The 21,966-nt window shown below is 42.2% G+C and overlaps 1 protein-coding gene across 1 annotated transcript in view; it reads right to left on the bottom strand.

Annotated features, from left to right (window-relative positions):
• Nucleotides 1-21,966, bottom strand: part of LOC144783272 (solute carrier family 22 member 6-A-like) — a 758,531-nt gene that overhangs the window by 442,847 nt on the left and 293,718 nt on the right. The window contains exon 7 of the mRNA XM_078662336.1: nt 15,726-15,844. Within this exon, the coding sequence (XP_078518462.1) occupies nt 15,726-15,844 (119 nt within the window). The remainder of the gene's footprint in view (nt 1-15,725; nt 15,845-21,966) is intronic.

Here is a 21,966-nt window from a genome sequence, read left to right as displayed (position 1 = left end):
CTGGAGCAACCAGACCAGTGGTGTTGTTTGTAGTTTTCATTGCCAAGATGGCCGCTAGCCAAGTGGCAAGTGGCCGGGATGGCGCGCGAGTGGCAAAGTGCAAAAGGGCCCCACGCAGATCGTGGAGATGCTGGGGGGCTGATCTTCAGTGCAAATGCTGCTCGGTAGTGGGGCTTCTCAAACCCCAAAGCACAGCATCGAGGGTGCCTCGGGTGCTGCTCAGTCAGCTTCTCGGGGGTCTTTCAAGATGGCCGGTCCCACGTCTCTCGGTGCCTCCACGGGTCTCTTCTTTTCAGGGACTGTGGATCGGGCTCTGAGATGTCTGGGAGTCTGGGTCTTGTCAGGCTCTGGGCTCGGGCTCCGGCGGGAGGCGGAGGCAAAGCAGACGTCGAGTTGCTGGTTGGTGCCTGTATTCACAGGGTGGTCACTCCTTGGCCACAAGGGAGATTCTCTTCAGTCTTTCTGTGCAGCAGAATGTCGAAGTCCAGTTTTCTTCTTAGTTTCAAGTCGATTTCAGGATGATCTGAAGTCTTGGGATACAGCTCCTACTCTTATTCCAAATCTAGGGGCCGGATTACCTGCTAGGTCCCTCCTCTGGGTGGGACCAGGAAGGGGGGTGGTTAGACCCCCTTTCCTTTGTCCAGCTTCGTGCCAAGACTGGGGCTGGAGAGCCCCAGCACCGGTTTGAACTGGCATATGCACAGGGACACCTTGTGTGCCCCAGGCATGTCTGATTCTATTCAGCCCTGTCCTACCCAATGCACAAAATCCTGTCTGGGGTGGTGCTAGAACCTCCCAAGGCAGGAACCCTTTGTCCAAGCCTCCCTCGCTGGAAGGACTCCCAGCAGCAGGAGGTCAGACTTGTGTCTGTGGTGGCAGCATCCATTTTGTGATGCTAAGGCTCACGTTTAACTTTAACCGGGGTTCAGGTTAGGTACATGTCGTGTCCCTCTAGAAGGGTGGAATGCTACCCCCGTCGCCAGAACTGGCGAGGGGGTAGTATTCCAATTCGTATGACACCTTACTCGACATGTTTTGATAAAGCCAAACCAAAGATATCATTTAACTGCGAGGTTCATAATGCACTTAAGAGTATATGGTATGGCAGTATCATAGAACAGCTAAAGGACTTGGTTCCGAAAGCTGCAGACAGGCTCAGCTCATGCCAGAGCACCATCTCACATATTTCCAAGCACTCTGCCTCCAGGATTGATGAGGCCTTCCATAGGAGTGGCTGATAGGAACATATGTGTCTATTTTAGGTTAGATATAGGCATACTATACCTAAGTAAGGGGTGATTACACGGACTTACCCCAGCTGAGTGATCAGCCAGTTGTGTCAAATGTGGAGGCCAGGCCAGGGGTGGCACAATACGTGCTGCAGCCCCTGGTAGGCCTTGGAAGCACCTATGCCCTGGGTACCTGGGGTACACTGTTACAGGGGCCAATAAGGTGAACCAGTTCCAATTTCGTAATGCACCTAATGTGCATTGGCATTAATTTAGAGAGAGAACAGCAGGCTGTGGGTCTGATTAGCAGGCCCACAGCCACATTAAGTCATAAACCAGTGAAGCAAAAAGCAAAAATTTGGGGTGACCATAGGATAGCAGACCCTACTCTCCTACAGTTACCACCATCCATTGTGCCATCACAGATACATATACATTTATCCCATACATTCAGTACTGTGACCTTTCTATATTGAGTCAGTGTGTGCTACTTGTAAACACATACTCCTAGCATTCTCATTCACCAATTGTGCACTTAACAACACTTTCAACCTACATGTATTGTACTTCATGCAAGCACACACATACAACTGGCACATTAGTCCACTGCGCACACACTGCATAGCACTAAATCTCTCATGTACTGTATCCCTAGCAGGTATACATACACTCAGTATGTGCACTTACCATGCATGTACTTCACAGCACTGCTCTATCCCTGTGCTCTATCCTTCCCAGGCACCTACATATCTAGCACAGTCACCACTCCTGTGATTTGCAGCGCACTATATTTAACTGCTGGAGGCCAAAGGTGCGTTAAGTGCACAGCAGCAGAACTTTTAAAAGGTAGGCCTCACTCCAGAGACAGGTTAAAAAGGACCTGTTCACTCCTACTGATTACCACACCATATGCTGACACCACTGTGCTCATGCGGCTTAACTCCTGGTTACTGCAGTAGCCTTACACCACTATTGAGGTAGCACTTTGGGTCCCCTCTCAATCCAACAAGACCACAATCCGTTCGACAAGTTTATGTCAGTGCACACACCCATGATCTGTGTTTGCCTAAGACACAAAAATCACCATTAGGGATCCAGACAACAGTACAGTTGGGCACTCAGATCAGGAGTTTACATTCATAACCAATGCAAAGGACTTTTCAGTCTCAACTGTAATGCCACCCTGCATACGAAAAGGATATACTGATGTAAAAACACACTCTTGGGGTTACAGACTAAAAATAGTGCATTGAAGCAAAAAAAAGGTAAAACATCCTTAGACACAGAAACACATTTATTGGGCATTTAGAAAGAGCTCAAACACAAACAAATCCTTGACCCGAGCCAAGATTCTTTTAACTTTCTCCACTATTCAGAGTGTTGTTTCACTTCTCATAAACGGGATGGAAGGCTCTCACCCACTATGAAAGTAGCATGTTTTGTCAACTGGTACCACTTAGCACTGGCGATATAGTTCTAGGTGAAAGCTACTACCTGTAATAGAGAGCTTCAGAGGTATTTTTAGTTTCAACACGTTTTCATTGCATATTTTACAAACTAGGAAAACTAACAAAACAATGTGGTGGACACAGCCACCTATAACCTTCCCCAAAATCCCTCCAGCCCCTTACCCACCCCGAAAGCAGCCCCTAGACCTCAATACTTGGTATTTTTTCATCAATGTGCTATGAGTGAAGTCTGTGTTATCCAGGTGATGAGGCTCATCCAGAGTGTGATTGAGTCCCATAGGGTGCCCAGTGTGATGAGAAGAGGCACTGATGTTGAAGGTCTCCTGGGGCAGAGTGTAAGAGGGTGCTTTTAAGACTACATTATTGGTGGATATGAGCACACTTCATTTTAATCCCCCCCAATAACCAGGGATAATTCGACCTATTTTTTTAACTAAAGGGATACACATGGCAGGGAAATAGTGGCATACCTGTAGCCTGGGTCCTAGACCTCTGTGGCAAGTTGAAGAAAGCTTACCCTACCTAGATGTAGCTGCCAGTTGTAGTTTACCTTTTCTCTAATTTATCATTGAGGAACTTCTGATCCAGAAGAAAGCCATAATTTTTCATTAAGGTACATAAGTGCAGATACATGTTGACCTGGCAAAAGGGGTCAAATTAGCCCCCATATATTTTTTAACCTGCCTATGGGGATCAGAATAACGTTTGCTTTTGTCTACCGAAAAGGTAGCCTTAAAAGCACCCCTCTTTACTTCTGCCCCCAAGCCCTAGACCACCAGTAGCTTTTCACCTCATACAGGGAGCCTATTTTAAATAAATACCTCTGGAATGCCCTGTAGCAGGTAGTAGCTTGCACCTGGACCTATATGTTAGTGCCAGGAGGGGCCTGATGATGAAGCATGTCTCCTTTGTGGTGGGTGAGGGACTTCCGTCCTTTTGATAGCAAGTCCAAAAATACTCTTGTGAGAAACTGGGTTGTTAGTTGAGGGGGTTGAAACTGTACTCAAGCAACAGCCACATTCCTTGTTTGGGTGAACCACTAAAAGTCACTAAGTTAACCTGTGTTTAACTCTCTGGTAGCTTGGCACAAAAATAGTTAGGCTTAACTTAGGGACAATGTGTAAAGTATTTATGCAGCATACAAACAGTTATAAAGTGAAAACACAAGTGAAAAATCCAACACCAATTTGGAAAAATAGAGTAAAATTGAATGCTATACAGACATAATATCGACAACAAAAATATCGAGGTAGCTAAATATCGAGTTTAAAATATCGAGTAGACAGAATATAGATCAGACAGAATATAGACTACAAAAATATCAAATAGAATGACAATAATATCGACTCAAAAATGTCGAATGGACAGAATATCGAATGAACAGAATATAAACATCAAAAATATCGAGGGACAGAATATAGACAACAAAAATATAGATGGATAGAATATAGACAACAAATATATCGAATTTTAGGTAAGTAAGTAAGTCAATTTATGGTATTTAATTTTTGCGTAATATAATTCTGGAGCGGGTTATGGGTTTATAGGGGAATAGGGTGGGAAGTAATTTAATTATAATTAATTAAATATTTTAATTTATTGGTATTTATGTACAATTAATTGTTAATTAATTATTAATTGGAAATTAATTAAAATATGATTGGTAATACATTTTTATTAATTGATTAATTGATAATTATGTTAATTTTATTTATTTATTTTCTGGAGCGGGTTGTGAGTTTATAGGGGAATAGGGTGGGAAGTAATTTAATTATAATTAATTAAATATGTTAAAGTTTTTTATTGCTATTTATTTACAATTAATTGTTATTTAATTTTTTAATTGGTAATTAATTAATATATAATTGGTAATGAATTTTTATTAATTGATTAATTGATAATTATGTTAATTTTATGTATTTAATTATTGGAGTGGGTTGTGGGTTTATAGGGGAATTGGATGGAAAGTCATTTCATTGTAATTAATTAAATATTTTAATATATAAATTGGTATTTATTTTGAATTAATTGTTAATTATTTTTAAATGTTGCAATAATTTATTGTTATTGGTAAATATTTTGTATTAATAGGTAATTATTTTTTAGTAATTAAATTAATTATATTATTTTTACTTGAATAATTATTATAATATCTTAAATTGGGAATTAATATTAATTAATTTGTAATTGGTATTAATATTTAATTTATTTTTAATTATATATGAAGTATTTACTTTCCCTACTGTTGCTCTATTTGGAGTGGGAATAGTAATTTTTACCTTCCTGCTATCCAACGCTTTCCCTACTGTTGCACTCACTGGAGTGGGAATAGTAATTTTTACCCCTACGCTATCCAACGCTTACCCTACTGTTGCACTCTCTGGAGTGAGAATAGTAATTTTTACTGCTACGCTATCCAACGCTTTCCCTACTGTTGCACTCTTTGGAGTGGGAATAGTAATTTTTACCCCTACGGTATCCAACGCTTTCCCTACTGTTGCACTCACTGGAGTGGGAATAGTAATTTTTATTTCTACGCTATCCAACGCTTACCCTACTGTTGCACTCTTTGGAGTGGGAATAGTAATTTTTACCCCTACGCTATTCAACGCTTTCCCTATTGTTGCACTCACTGGTGTGGGAATAGTAATTTTTACCTCTAGGCTATCCAATGCTTACCCTACTGTTGCACTCTCTGGAGTGGGAATAGTAATTTTTACCCCTACGCTATCAAACGCTTTCCCTACTGTTGCACTCTCTGGAGTGGGAATACTAATTTTTACCCCTACGCTCTCCAACGCTTTCCCTACTGTTGCACTCTCTGGAGTGGGAATAGTAATTTTTACCCCTACGCTATCCAACGCTTTCCCTACTGTTGCACTCACTGGAGTGGGAATAGTAATTTCTACCTCTAGGCTATCCAATGCTTACCCTACTGTTGCACTCTCTGGAGTGGGAATAGTAATTTTTACCCCTACGCTATCCAACGCTTTCCCTACTGTTGCACTTTCTGGAGTGGCAATAGTAATTTTTACCTCTACGCTATCCAACGCTTTCCCTACTGTTGCACTCTCTGGAGTGGGAATAGTAATTTTTACCCCTAAGCTATCCAACGCTTTCCCTACTGTTGCACTCGCTGGAGTGGGAATAGTAATTTTTACCTCTATGCTATCCAACACTTACCCTACTGTTGCACTCACTGGAGTGGGAATAGTAATTTTTACTCTACGCTATCCAACATTTTCCCTACTGTTGCACTCTCTGGAGTGGGAATAGTAATTTTTACCCCTACGCTATCCAACGCTTACCCTACTGTTGCATTCTCGGAGTGGGAATAGTAATTTTTACCCTCTTGCTATCCAACGCTTTCCCTACTGTTGCACTCACTGGAGTGGGAATAGTAATTTTTACCCCTACGCTATCCAACGCTTTCCCTACTGTTGCACTCATTGGAGTGGGAATAGTAATTTTTACCCCTACGCTATCCAACGCTTTCCCTACTGTTGCACTCTCTGGAGTGGGAATAGTAATTTTTATCCCTACGCTATCCAACACTTTCCTTACTGTTGCACTCACTGGAGTAGGAATAGTAATTTTTACCCCTACGCTATCCAACGCTTTCCCTACTGTTGCACTCTCTGGAGTGGGAATAGTAATTTTTACCCTCCCGCTATCCAACGCTTTCCCTACTGTTGCACTCACTGGAGTGGGAATAGTAATTTTTACTGCTACGCTATTCAATGTTTTTTCTACTGCTGCACTCACTGGAGTGGTAATAGTAAATTTAACCCTCTCGCTATCCTATGGTAAATATATTGTATATATTTTATTAATACTATGTTTATAACCTAAAACAGCAGTTGCAGCCACGGGAAATGCTAACATAGAGATTCCATCTGGTGATGAAACCAACTCCACCACTACCACACTTAGTAGTAGTAGTGTGGAATCAATAGATGATATGGGGATCACCTTGAGTCAAGCAAGCTTTACCCCATCAGAGGAGTTGGGGTTTATGGTGGAAGATCGCAGATACTCCCTAAGGTCGAGGGGGTCACAGCAGAAACCACACAATCCAAACGCAATAAGCGCCGAAACCAGAGACGGAAACGCAAGAGGCAATTGGAGAGGCAGAGGAGGGAAAGGGAAAACACAGTTACCCAAGTAACAGAGCATGATGAAAGTAAAAATAATACAGTGATCAATTTGAGAGACCTTGATCTTGATGCTGCGGAACTACAATTATTATCCTGGGGCCTCTCATTTTGTCCTAAAACCGGCTTCCAGTACACACAATCTAGAATTGGCATCTTTAAATTTATTCGAAAATTAAAGTTGGTAAAGTTTCACAAATTAAAAAAAGCCAATGAAAAGGCAACTGATATTGCGATTTCAAATACACCTAGCATGCAATTCCAAGTCTCTGATATTGCAGGACTAAGAACTATACAAGCATTGGCTGATAGGACACAGGAAAAGGAATATGAGAATACTCAACAGGAATTGAGAGATATGGGCATTACATGTGCAAGCGCCGCTGAAAGTCCATTCAAACCAGTTTCAACATTCATGCCGATCATGCCGCACGATGCTATTGATATATTTAGTGAGGTTGTTATTGATGACCTTAAGCAATTAAACAGGGACACGATCAACTAAAAACCTAGGAGAAGTTTTAAAGAACAACAGTACACTAAACTGATGAAGAAAATTAAGGATACTGACAGTATTATCGTAAAAAATGCAGATAAAGGTGGGAACATTGTCCTATGCCCAAGATCAATCTACATTGAAGAAGCCAACAAACATTTGAATGATGTATGTTGCTACAAAAAAGTGACATTCAAGGAGCTTACAACTGTGAAAGAACTGGTGTTTAAGGAACTACCTCAATGGAAACGCAGGGGTCTCATCAACAAAGAGGAGTATAATTTTTAAAAACAGAGCATCCTATTACTCCTATTCTATATTTCCTACCAAAGGTACATAAACAGGTAAACCCAGTACCAGGGCGCCCTATTATATTGGCGCAGGGAGGACTGATGGAACCCATTTCAAAATATGTTGACTTTTTTATTAGAAACTATGTGGAAGCTCTTGATTCATACATTAAGGACACGGGTCATTTTTTGGAGAAACTCAGTAAAATAGTATGGTGTGAGCATTACTGTTTTATTGTTATGGATATATGTGCCCTATATACTAGCATTGAGCACAAATAGGGTTTAGCAGGAGTAAGATTTTATCTGTCTAAACGTGAGATTAAATTCCATGAACACAACAAAATGATACTGCAAATGATTGATATTTGTCTGAAAAATAATTACTTCTTGTTTAATGCAATAGTGTACCAACAACTCCGGGGTGTGGCGATGGGGGCATGCTTCTCCCCCAGCTTTGCATGTTTACATGTAGGCTGCTGGGAGGAGCATGTCTTGAAGCCCATCCTGGAGGAACATTTCTCTAATAAGGCAATTGCTTAGAGGAAGCAGTGCAGAGATTTTTAGCCAGAGGGTATAAAATAGAGGATCTCAAAAAATCTTTATTAAAACTGGATACCCCTACAGTAATGCCTGATGAGACCCTGTTAGAATGTAACACTGTATCCACAAATGAAAGAGCACCTATCAGATTAATAACTGCTTATAATTGCCAACATAAAAAAGTACGACAAATAATAGCCAAAAGTTGGCCTATCCTTAAATCTGATATAACTTTGGCACCTGAAATTGAAGACTCCCCAAGTATCACCTATAGAAGAGCGCCATCTATGCGGGATGTTTTAGACAGGAATATGCCGGAAATGACAACAAAAGCTAAAATTAAGAGTGATTGGTTAACTAACAGGAAAGGTTTTTACAAATGCAGCTCGTGCAGAGCTTGTAAATTCGGTATCAATATAAGGGAGATCCAAGATGCATTCTCTACTGAGTTATACCAATTGAGAGGTCTATTCTCCTGCAAAACTGAATTTGCAGTTTATGTCCTGGAGTGCACTTGCAAACTTAAGTATATAGGTAGTACAAAGTTACCTGTATCTACACACATTTTACAACACTTGCATGCCATTGTCAATTCAGACGCCAGCTACCCTGTGGCCCGCCATTTTAAACTTGTACATAACAACAATCTTAAAGATTTAACTTATTTTTTATTAGATGTGGTGCCAAAGGAACTGAGAGGAGGAAACAGGGACAAAAAATTAAGACAGCTGGAAAGTCGTTATATTATGCAATTTGACACAAAAATACCGAATGGATTAAATACAGGGGAGGATTTGTATAATTTCTTATAAATGTTTTATAGCGGAACATTTTAGGATAATTATCTTGCAATTCATTAAATCATATTCATATCTGTTGATATCCTATGACTCTACTATGTGAGGTGTTTTTATCTCTGTTTTAGACCTTTTATATGTGTAGTTGGTATTTTAGTGAACTTTTGACCTTATTCATACTGGATTTTAACTGGTTTTACTAACTAGTTTGATTTTACTGGTTTTATTTGGTGTCTTTCGGGTGGAATGTTTACGCTTTGCTATTCGCACATATATGGGCAATATGTTTTGTGAACTTTGCCTACTGGCATTTTTTGATGGTTGAATTAGTACTACTTCTTTATTTTTGCACTGGTCACTTTAAATTTAAAATGCTATCATGTATGTACATCTAGGAACTAAGGTACACCTAGACTTAATGAATGGTGAATGTAGCAAACTACGATGCTTAGTGGTATTTATGAGATGTTTTTTTTCTTCTTTTTTCTTTATCCTTTTGGTTTTGCATTAGTCACTTTCATTCTAATATGCTAACAATGTCAGATACAGGAATATCTATACGGATGTATATATACAGTAATGTATACTGTCATTTAATATGATGAAAAAAGTTGATGAAATTTGCCAATTATCTGTTAACGCTGATTTGAGAAACAAAAGTTTTTTAATTGCACTAAATTAGTTTTTATGTAAGACATTTATTGAATAATTAACTGTTTCTTTTCAAATGGCTCCTCATGGTTAGTTTTCCAGAATTGGACTAGGTGTATAATAGGACTTTTCAGGATGATAATATATTATGTGTATTTGTGGGCACTAGCCCAAGATTATATTGAACTTAGGGTTGATAAAAGATGTATATTCTCTTATTATTGCTATTATGGGCACTTGCCCGTTATATTTTTAGCCCGTGTTCAATACCAATTGGGTCAATGTTTTAGATCTCAATTTTACATATGAATTGTTAGTAGAGACTCTTTTACACATACACGTATTGCACTAAAAATACATTCTCGGAAAGTCTGTTTTCTAGATCCATTGTAAGTAGGGGAGGAGCCATAGCTAATGGATAACAGTATTTATGCACTGTGGTGGTCACGGCATGCCATGTGATCAAGTCTGGGGTGACCGGACGAAACGCGTCATGTCTGTCTGAAGGGTGAATAAAGCACTTTAATTTGGAACTTGCCGTGTGGTCCGTGTCCTGATTGGAAACCGTTTCTACGGTGGAATTGGGAGCTCGTTTGGCATATATATATATATATATATGTATATGTATTTAAATTTTTTTTAAATTTATATTCATTATTTATTAATTTTAATGTTATTTAAGTATTTTAAGTATGTTTAAGTTAGTTATATTTATTATTTCATTAATTTTAAATTACTTTTAACTATTTAAAAAATTTGATATTTTGACTATCTATATTTTTTTACAACGATATTTTTGATTCGATATTTTTGTACTTACCTGTTTGGAGATAGGAAGTCGATATTTTGGCATTCTATATTTTTTTTATTCGATATTTTTGTAGGTCTATATTTTTGCTATCGATATTGTTTCAGTGATCCAAATTGAATACATGATTTGACATCAAAACGGCAAAAATCCAATTAGTAGATTCGAAGCTATGCGATTTTTAAAATGTCAACTAAGTATAGCGCCTAAAAAGAACAAAGCGCCACCAGCCGTTATCTGGTCATGCGAGACTGAGTGAAAGTCACAAGTTCAGGCTGACCAAAATGGAGCACAGGTCGAATATAGGGATCACGTTAGTACAGCTGAAACAGTTACTTTCTAAAGTCCCACAGAAAGAATTCTGCTCATGGTGGACGAAGCCACGAGGAGCAGGGAGAGCACCACAGATGGCCATTGCAGTGGCACAAAGAGGAGGCCAGGTGTCATTGCTGGTCATCACTAAAGTGCGAAGATCCTGTCAGGCATTGCGGACGGTCGTTGCTGGAGATTTACGTTGCTAGTCACGTCGGGCTGTGGAGCGAAGTGGAGATATTGTGTTGCCGGTATTCACTGGTGGTTGCTGTAGCATGAACAGCCGTGTTCACCAGAGCTTTATGGTGCTGGTTGGTGCAGGTTGCAAGGTCTTGGTGTAAACAAGCCTTATTAATCGGGCACAAAGAGCTTAAAACTTCAAGGTTTCTTCTTTTCTTTGAGGAAGAGCTCAACAAATGCCATACCAAGGGTTCAAGACCTGGAAGGCACCTCTTGGGGGAACTCAACTCCAGCAGAGGCCAGCAGGGCTCAGGCAGGGCCATTTGCAGGTCCAGCTGCAGCAGGTCAGCTGGGCAGCTTCAGAGACTCCTCGGATGCTTGTTATGTCCCTGTAGCTCAGAATTGGAGGTCAGTCAACTGACCCTTGGAGTCATTTCAGATTGGGATGAAGGTTCAATTTTTGTTCTCAGCAAGCAGGGCAGGCCTCATGTAGTAGAGTAGAAGGACGTCGTTCCTCAGTAGCATCCACAGGTTCAGAAAGGTTCTGAAGTGTGGGTCTGAGGGTTCCCTTTTCACCCCTGTGCCCATTTTGAAGTGAGAGAAGGTTTTGACTTTCCGCCCTCCAGAGGTGTCTGGAATTTTCTGCCTCCCAGCTGCCCTTGTCCCGGTCTGTCTGGAAGCACAATAGGCTAGTGTGAAGTGTATGTGTGTGAGCTGAGCCAGTTCCTTTGATATTCAAGTGTGATAGGTGGATGAGGTGTGGCGCAATGGCCAGGGTGCCTGAATCCAGACCACAGGGTACGCGGTTTGATTCCCGGTGTCGGCGATAGGTTAGCCCAGCACCATGTTACTCTGGGCAATAACTTGCTTAATCTTCCCGAGGGCCCCCAGAACCGGGACACCTCTCTGGTGGTAGCTGTATGCTTTACAAATGCTGGTATTTATTTATAGGTGACAGCTCTGCACCCCATCCTGTAAAAGATGGCCCATCATGCCAACACCCACATCCTCCATTGTGATGCTGAGGAATACACAAAGGCCAACTTCCCCCAACATCTAGTTATATGACCTTGGCACAGGCTTCAGGAACCAAATGGTTAGGACAAGAAAATACCAGCTTTTTAAAAGTGGCATCTTCAGAATTGTGACTTAAAATCTGAAATTACCATCTGCGATTGTTTTAAATGATAATTTCTCAGACAACAAACATGACTTTCCCATTTAATCCCAATCAAAAGTTGTCACTTATAAAATGTGATAAGGTAACCCAATGTTATCCTATGGGAGAGGTAGGCCTTGCAAAAGTGAACAAGCAGTGGCACATGCATTAGGGTTTGCCTATGTGTTCATTAATGCTTTTTTTTTAAGGTTAAGCTTGGTGAGCAGTTAGGCAATATAAATTAGAGAAAGCTTGAATGACGAGTGAGGAGGTGGGGGTCAGGGTTGTTGAAAACACAGGAGAGCAGAAAGGGGTGGGAGTAGTGCGGGGTGTGTTGAACACATTGGCGGCGGTCAGCAAAAAAGACAACATGCACTTTCTATGAATGCAGGGTTGAAAGAAAAATAAAGAGTACCTCTGGCCAGTAGTTCAGTGAAATCATACATATGACCTCCTCTTGCACAACCTTTAGTTATCGGGCGGTAAGTATTTCAATATATGAAGCCTGGGTGCAGGCGTCTGAAGCAAGGCCTAACTTGTGTACAGTGAGGAATGCCAGATTCCAACCACTAGAGCGTGTCAAACCAGAGGGGCTTCTGTGGTGGAATCAGTAAAAATAAGGGCAGCACAAGCGCTGTGCACCTGGGAGCAGGACGGGGGTGGGCGGAGATCAAATATAGAGACTGCAGAAACATACACTATTTACGAGTGTAGGGCAGGAATGTAAACAATAAAATAAAAGCAAAACGCTATGGCATGGCCAGCATTGACCTCGCCATTGCGCTTTGCTGGCTTAGATTTACTTTAAGTCATGTGCAACATCTTTAAAAACATTAATAATGCAAATTGGTCTCGCATAGGCAAATTTTATTGACTTTGCTGTGTTGAGAAGTGCAGGTGTTCTCCAGTTAAAATCAAAGAATCGCACGTTCTCAGTACAGGACCGTACCTACCCATTTAAAGCACTGGTCAGAAGCACCGCATAAAATAAAGCACCCACAAAACCTTCGATAATAGGACACTGCTTACAATGTCTGACAGGAAAGCAAACACATTTACATGTTTTTAGGCCTGTCTGCAATAATTTTTTCTGAAAATGCTCATCTGTTTCTCTTATTGGTTTCCTGTTGCCAAAATACTGTTAACATCGTGTTGGTGGAACTAGTTTTTCATAAAGTTTGGCTTCTTTTTGCCTTTCAGCAGATTTATAAAGTAACTTTTCACTCAGAGAGATTAAGTGATTTGCCCAGGATCAAAGGAAGTTGCACCATCAACACTTGAACTGGGTTCCACAGCTCTTCAGTCACCTGCTCTGGCTGCTGCACTACATCCTCTCCAGTCCTGTGATGCTTGTCACGGAACTCTTTCCTTCGTTGGGATGATGTGTTACACACACACACACCCACGCACACACACCCACCCACGCACGCACGTAAACACACCCACGCACACACACACACCCACCCCCACACACACACGATGAACGTTTTGTATTGTGCTGCTGTCTCTTTAGAGTAAAACAATACATAGGCAGGGCAAGGGTTCCCTAAATCCATTGAGCCATGAAGGCGTTTAGCCAGGTAAGACAATACAAGCATTTGTAATGCATCGCTTTCGCCTATGTGATGAATAAAAAGCTGTTTTTAACAATCATTGCCCCAGCAAAGAAAAGAGTTCCCTGACAAGCAACACAGGAGCGGAGAGAATGTGATGCAGCAGCCAGAGCAGCTGATTGGAGAACTAGGGATCCCAGTTCGAGTCTTGGCAGTGCAAAATCCTGTGAACCTGGGCAAATCACTTCATCTCTCCGAGAGAAAAGTTGCCATATAAATCTGCTGAAAGGCTAAAAGAAGCAAAACTTTATTGAAAAATACTTCCACCAAAGAAGAAGTCTTGACGGAGACGAAAAGCGTTGGATAAAAAATAAGAAAAGAATCAACTGTGATCATTTTGAATTTTAAAGACGTTTGTGAAGTATATTAATAAAGAACATTTTCTATCACAAGTGGATCTGGGACCTGCTTGTGTGCTTCTTCCTTTGGACATTTGAAGTTGTGCAAATTATGCATACTATAATTTTTGATGGGTGCTAAATCCAATTTGTCTAATGACAGGTCTGAAAACTCTGAACAGTGGAGAAAGTTAGAGATATCTGGGCTTATATCAAGGATTTGTTTTGTGTTTGCGTCTTATTGTATAGGCAGTATTGTCCTTGACCTTCCCCCACCCCTTTTATGTGGTTAGATGGGAAACATCCTTTACGACGCAACTTTTACCACGCAGTGCCTTTACAACGCAGGTTTTTCAATGCAAGTCATTACAACGAATTGCACTGGGGGGCGCTCTAGGATAGGTAATAGTTTAATTTACTATCCAACACCTTCCCTACTATCCACGGGGACTGGAGTTGGAATAGTAAATTAAACTATTCACTATCCAGCACCCCCCAACGCAAGTCGTTGTAAAGACTTGCGTTGTAAATCCTGCGTTGTAAAGGCATGCGTAGTAAAAGCATGCGTTGTAACAACGTACATCCTATCAAGGATTTGTTTTGTGTTTGCGTCTTATTGTATAGGCAGTATTGTCCTTGACCTTCCCCCACCCCTTTTATGTGGTTAGATGGGAAACATCCTTTACAACGAAACTTTTACCACGCAGTGCCTTTACAACGCAGGTTTTTCAACGCAAGTCATTACAACGAATTGCACTGGGGGCGCTCTAGGATAGGTAATCGTTTAATTTACTATCCAACACCTTCCCTACTATCCACAGGGACTGGAGTTGGAATAGTAAATTAAACTATTCACTATCCAGCACCCCCCAACGCAAGTCGTTGTGACGACTTGCGTTGTAAATCATGTGTTGTAAAGGCATGCATAGTAAAAGCATGCGTTGTAACAACGTACATCCTATCAAGGATTTGTTTTGTGTTTGCGTCTTATTGTATAGGCAGTATTGTCCTTGACCTTCCCCCAATCCTTTTATGTGGTTAGATGGGAAACATCCTTTACGACGCAACTTTTACCACGCAGTGCCTTTACAACGCAGGTTTTTCAACGCAAGTCATTACAACGAATTGCGCTGGGGGGCGCTCAAGGATAGGTAATAGTTTAATTTACTATCCAACACCTTCCCTACTATCCACGGGGACTGGAGTTGGAATAGTAAATTAAACTATACACTATCCAGCACCCCCCCAACGCAAGTCGTTGTAACGACTTGTGTTGTAAATCCTGCGTTGTAAAGGCATGCGTAGTAAAAACATGTGTTGTAACAATGTACATCTGGTTAGATACATTTAGATAGAGCTATTCATTTAAAGAGATCTAGTACCTTTAGTCAGAGCAGGTAGAAAAGACGAGGAGTGAAAAAGAGAATATGTGGTTACATTTTGGAAAGGGCAGTCATTGATTGAAATAGAGGCCTTATTGTTTTAATTTCCACAACTCTTTGTTTTATTGGCGATGCAGTTTGTTATTGTTCATTTAATAGTTGCTGAAATTTGATGTGCAAGTAAGAAGCGGAAGCTTACCGCCTTGTATTATTGTAAACATTCACAAGCATGTCATACTTAGAAAATAATCTGAAGTTAAAAGTATCTGACCTTGTCCCAAGATCTAACATACAGATTTCTCACCAGACAAGCGTGAGGCAGCAAGTGATCCTGCGCATGGCTGGAGTGCGGAACAAGTCAAAGGGTGTAGCCTTAGATGATGATGTTCCCAGCATCTCCTTCTGGATTTCTGATTTCAAATTCTATAAGGAAATAAGTAAATGAGCATTCATATATTTACAATGGGGCCAAACTTGCTCTAGGAAATCTGGTGACCTCCAGGGCCGGACTGGGAACCAAAACCGGCCCTGGCAAAGTGCTCAGCCGGCCCCCCCGCCACCCGGGGGGGGGGGGGGGGGCGAGCGCTTTGCCAGGGCCGCTTTTCATCTGATTTTGTTTACAGGGCCGATTTAGCTCTGCAACAAAAACGGCCCCCAGGGCCCAAAACCGTCCCCCACCCTTGCGGCCGACCGGGGGATTGCCCGGTGCCCACAACGGCCAGTCCGGGCCTGGTGACCTCTACATGACATTTGACAGGTTCAAAATGAAGAAACATCTCTACTTTGTCTTACAGATTCTGGTGCCTAATTTCACTTTAAACAAGCATTTGTAATGCAACGGTCTTGCCTTTGGGACCTTATAAGTATTTAGCTATGCTCCATATTATCCATGGGACCACCTGCACTCACTGTTTAGTTAAAGCCCATTGCTATGAAACACCCCGTCTTGTGAAGCACTAATTCCGGCCGTCAGGCCAACCTATCGGCCAATTTTGCTACTGTTGTCCACCTCACCACTGTATCTCCCACAAAATATTAGGCCAACCATCTCTACTGCTGAAGTCCCTTCCCTACCACCATCACCACTTACTAATCCCACACTGCAGTGATATTTTTTACATGTCTGGTGCATTTCTTTCTTAATATTAGCAGGATAGTATGATGAACGTGCAGGGACACCTGTCCAGTAATGCAGCTGTCTGTCCTCTTGTTAAATAATGGGTGCTCATAACGGACTTACTCCAACCAAGCATTGCTACATCACATAATGAAAACTAAAAATAACATGAAAACACATAACAGGCATATGTGTACCTCTCCTCTAGACGCCACACTTGACCTTCACAAATCCAATAAAACATCCAAATATGCATACTCATTTCCCCGGACACCATTTTCAGTTCACATATGAGCAGAAAGATAATAGAATGGTATCCAACGCTCATGTAATCCAGCTCAGTTAAGCTCTTTCTAAGAAATTACATGGAGAGGCTGTATTTATGTCAGACCCCTCTGTTTTGGGTTTGAACTCCAAGGGTACACAGGGGGGCATTGACCAATCTTATAGGGGTTACTTCCCTATCAGCATGGGTTATCTGTCGGATTCCTCTGAGCAAAACAGTGTTTCCATTTCAGATATAAATTCCAAAGAGTGACTGAGTGTACCAACATCCACAACCAGTGATGTCTCAATTCGAGCCCGAAGCCCAGATTAAAATGGAAACTTCCCTTCTACTACCACGCATAAATGTACACACATATTCAAACTGTCACTCGTTTTGCAACAAAGCCTTTTCAAATAAGTCATTAAACTGAACGTGAACACAACAAACACACTCTTTAGAGAGGAAGCCCGTTAATATCTGTAACATTTACTAAGACTGTTTTCATAGATTACTCCGACATACACCTTGTAATATAGCAGTGGCTGCACATTTGACAGCAAAGAATATGTTGATTCTGTGATTAGACGTCATCATATGCAACCTTACTTCTTCACACTAGGCATAGCTCACGAAAACACCCATGAGGTAAAAATATCAACAAGATGGCAGTGGACTGTGTTTTGAAGTTTTGAGCTTTAGGTCATGCTAATGTATAGTCACTACATAATAATTTCACGTTCTGCATATTTTAACATTTAACCTGTATTAGCATTAGTCGCACAGCGAGGGTCGGAGTTTCACTTGCAGTGCTCCCAAAGAAATACATTGCACCTTGCATTGTGCACCTCGAGTCAAAAATTTTGATGTTTAAGGTAAGGCTCTTTATTTTTTGAGGTAAAAAAGGCAAAAAATATATAAAAACGTAAAGGGTTTACCATAAGAAAGAAAAACAAAACTCAAACGTGTTTAACAGGCAGAGAACATTCCAACAGTGGTATTGCAATTTTTTACTCGGAATAGTGTGGAGAAGTAGTTATCACCTAAAGAGTACCATGTTCTTTTAACCCTAGTATAATTAACTAAGCACATTGTTATGGTTTTAAGTAACAAAAACAATAAAGAATTTTTGATTTTGAATACCACATATGAACAAGTTAAAGTGAGCTGAGAGGTTTGAAAAGCCCAACTGTACGACTTGACTCACATTGTGACGCTTCCAGTCCGAGCAGAATGGCAATGCCTGCTACTGTGAAGCAGTCTGTGTGTGATTTGGGAGGGAGGGGTGAGGGGGGGAAGCAGACCACAGACAACCTCCTGTGTGTGAAAAAGGCCGCTTTATTGAAACAGGTGCACATTAACAGATTTTAAAACCTCGGTCAATGCCTTACAAAACTAATCCTCACTAAATAATAACTTCCTTAATTTCCCCACCCCACCCCCACCCCTAAACGTCATTGACCCCGCCCCCACCCGAACATTACATCATTACAAATCCAACAATGCAAAAACCCCGCATAAACATATCAACTTATCAAACCCTCCAAACCATAAAAAAAACTCCACCGTTTGCCCTCAAACCCATTTTGGTCCCCCAACCACTGCAACCATCCCAGCAAGTCATCATGCCCAATTCCCCCTGCCGAATGGGCCAACCAAGTAAAAGCCAACCACAAACTTGCCAAGCCTGACAAAACACAACTAAACCCCGCACAGCACCTGTTCCAAGCGACAAATAACAGAAACAAAGCCCCATGTCCACCTGTTCCAGCAAAAAGGCCACGGAAAAAGAAAACGAAGAAAAATTCAAGAATGGAAAAAACCGAATAAATGAATTTTTTTTTACACAAAGTACTTCTAATCTAACCAATACAGATACGGGAGGGAGGGAGGGAAAACATTTTTCTACCTCAACCTCCCGGCCACAAGGTCACCAAACCTAAAATGGTGGCCGGGGGAGGAGCCGCAAGCATTTATGCTTGGGCTTGATTTGGTAGGGAAAGAAAGCCCAAAGAAAGCCCGTGACTGCAACAATCCCCCCCACCTGACCCTCCCAAACTGCCCGGGGGGGGACCTCCCTTCGGTCGGCTGCCCCCCCAAGCCCTCCTTGGGAGGGAGGGGTGAGGGGGGGGAAGCAGACCACAGACAACCTTCTGTGTGTGAAAAAGGCCGCTTTATTGAAACAGGTGCACATTAACAGATTTTAAAACCTCGGTCAACGCCTTACAAAACTAATCCTCACTAAATATTAACTTCCTTAATTTCCCCACCCCACCCCCACCCCTAAACGTCATTGACCCCGCCCCCACCCGAACATTACATCATTACAAATCCAACAATGCAAAAACCCCGCATAAACATATCAACTTATCAAACCCTCCAAACCATAAAACAAACTCCACCGTTTGCCCTCAAACCCATTTTGGTCCCCCAACCACTGCAACCATCCCAGCAAGTCATCATGCCCAATTCCCCCTGCCGAATGAGCCAACCAAGTAAAAACCAACCACAAACTTGCCAAGCCTGACAAAATACAACTAAACCCCGCCACCCAGAAAGCGGGGGGGGGGACAACTACACCCCCCCTTTCTGCCCCCCCAAAAGACAAAGAAAAACACTAAAGAACAGAAGGAGGAATTAGCCAGAAAACTCCTGAATCGTCAAACAACGAGACAGAACTTCCCGCAACTCAAGGAGATATAAATCCATACCCAATCTAGAAAGGTGAACACCGTCATCTCGAAAGAACTCAACTGCATCATGCCGAATGTCATAGTGCGTCACGCGACCAAAACCCAACTCTCTGCAAAACCTGGAAACCTCTAGATTGATCTTTTTCCTCGCCTTATCAATTGCCTTGGGCTTGCGAGCCCCTCTCCAGGATCTCCTAGGGACCAACTCCATCCAAAAAACATGGCAACCCGCCCACTGCTGCTTCAATAGAGAAAGATCCTTCTTCATCGCTCGTAAGAGAACAACTCCCTTCACCCTGCACAGATCATTTTCCCCCAGGTGGATTACTAAAACATCAGGACAATGGCCTCCACCCAACCAGGAATTGAGGGCAGGAATCAAGTCCTTCCAACACATACCCCCTCTGCCCCTCCATATCACATTGAAAAAACGCTCATTAAAACCAAGAATTGATCCAAAATAGCTATTTCGTGCTTGAATCTGTGCCCACTTCACGAATGAATGACCCACAATCCAAATGGTCATAGCCGTAGATCGAGGCCCAGCCACCGAACCTGAAATGAAAAGAGCAGTATCAGATTTTAAGGGTAAACAGCCTTTACAACGAAACTTTTACAACGAACTACCATTACAATGCAACTTTTACAACGCAAACCATTACAACGCATTGCTCTGGGGGGCGCTCTAGGATAGGGAATAGGTTAATTTACTATCCAATAACCTTCCCTAGTGTCCACGGGGATGGAGTTGGAATAGTAAATTAAACTATTCACTATCCAGCACCCCAAAGCGCTATGCGTTGTAATAGACTGCTATGTAAAAACCGCGTTGTAAAGGCAGGCGTTGTAATAGCCTGCGTTGTAACGTCATACATCCGATTTTAAGACAACGAGGATGACGCAAGCGCCCCGACCGTGTCATTTCGTACATAGCGCTGAAAGCACCTGGAGGACCAACGCCCTAAGCGCATGATATCTTGCTCAGACCAACCCCGGTTATGAGCCTCAGTTGCTGCCCCAATGCGAAAAGAATGAGTGCCATACTTTTTCTCATCCAAACTAATGCTCCTCAACGCTTTACGCAATACCATGCACAATTGATAGTCAGTGACCCTAGAGCCATCTGCATGCTGAAAAATGCCACCTTCAAGAGCCCCCCCAGAAACAGTACACCATCTCCTGGCCCACTGTAAGGGGCATGTCAAAGGGGGGGAAGATGCTATTAACCAGACCCCTTTACCTTTACTTCTTTGATCAGTTTTCGAGCGATGCAGCCACAGATGAACACCCTTCTCAGACAAGTGAACATCCTCCCACCCAATACCTTTATTAAACTTAGAACCCAACAACTCCGAAACCCTGAATGCGCCAAAAAACATCCACACCATAAGCGTGGAGAACAGGCAAACTTCAAACTCATCTGTACAAATACTAGGCAGCGCCTCCACCACCCGATCCAAATTCTGCCAGGACAAAGGGTTCCGAACTGACTGCTGCACACCGCGCTCACGAGCCCACCCTTCCAACAATCTCCTACCCAACTCACCAGCCGAAGGAGAATATCCCCAAAGGAGTTTACCCATAAAGGAAATGCCTGCTAGCTTCCCAGCAATGGTAATCCTAGATAACCCCCTATCCATCAGATACAGAATGAATTGAATTACATCTTCAACACGCCTCCAACCAGGTTCACGTCGGCAAGCCCCTGACGCCAAAAAATCCTTCCAGGCCAGGTCATAAGCCGCTCGAGTAGATGAGGACAACAAACCTACCACCAACTGTAAGACCCTGTGTTGCCGACCTCCCAAAGGTGCTCTGGCATTCGTGTCGGTGTCCTGTCCGCCTCCGAGGCAAGCCCATGGAATCTCTCCCACTGTGAACGAGACAAAGCATCTGCAATGTCATTGTCCATACCAGGAATGTGTAAGGCCCTAAAGCTGATGTCATACTTTAGACACCCCAACACAAATACTCGCAGCAGTTTCAGAATCTTAGTATCTCTGGCAGACTGTCTGTTGATAATATCGACAACAGCCCGATTGTCAATGCGAAAAAGAACCTTTTTGTGAGCCAAATCCTGCCCCCACAGAGTCAAGGCCACCACCACCGGAAACAATTCCAAAAATGCAATGCTTCTACCACCATCTTTCCACCGGTCCGGCCACTTCTCCGCACACCACCTTCCTTCCCAATACAGACCAAAACCATCACGGCCCGCTACATGAGAAAAAATCTGGACCTCCCACAACCAATCCTGTTCCTGGGCCAAAGGGACTCCATTGAATGAATGCAGAAAGGTGGACCACATCCTCAAATCCTCTTTCACTCCAGCAGACAATCGCACACGGTGATGAGGTAAATGGTGACCCGACAATGCCCTGCCCAGGCGCCTGCAAAAAGTCCTACCCGCTCTCACAACCCTGCAAGCAAAATTCAAATGCCCCAACAGGACCTGTACCTCCTTCACTGT

Source organism: Lissotriton helveticus, chromosome 9, assembly GCF_964261635.1.
Source record: "Lissotriton helveticus chromosome 9, aLisHel1.1, whole genome shotgun sequence".
NCBI classification, from domain to species: Eukaryota; Metazoa; Chordata; class Amphibia; order Caudata; family Salamandridae; genus Lissotriton; species Lissotriton helveticus.
Note: the sequence above shows the minus strand (reverse complement) of the source record. Positions and strands in the feature narration are given on the sequence as shown.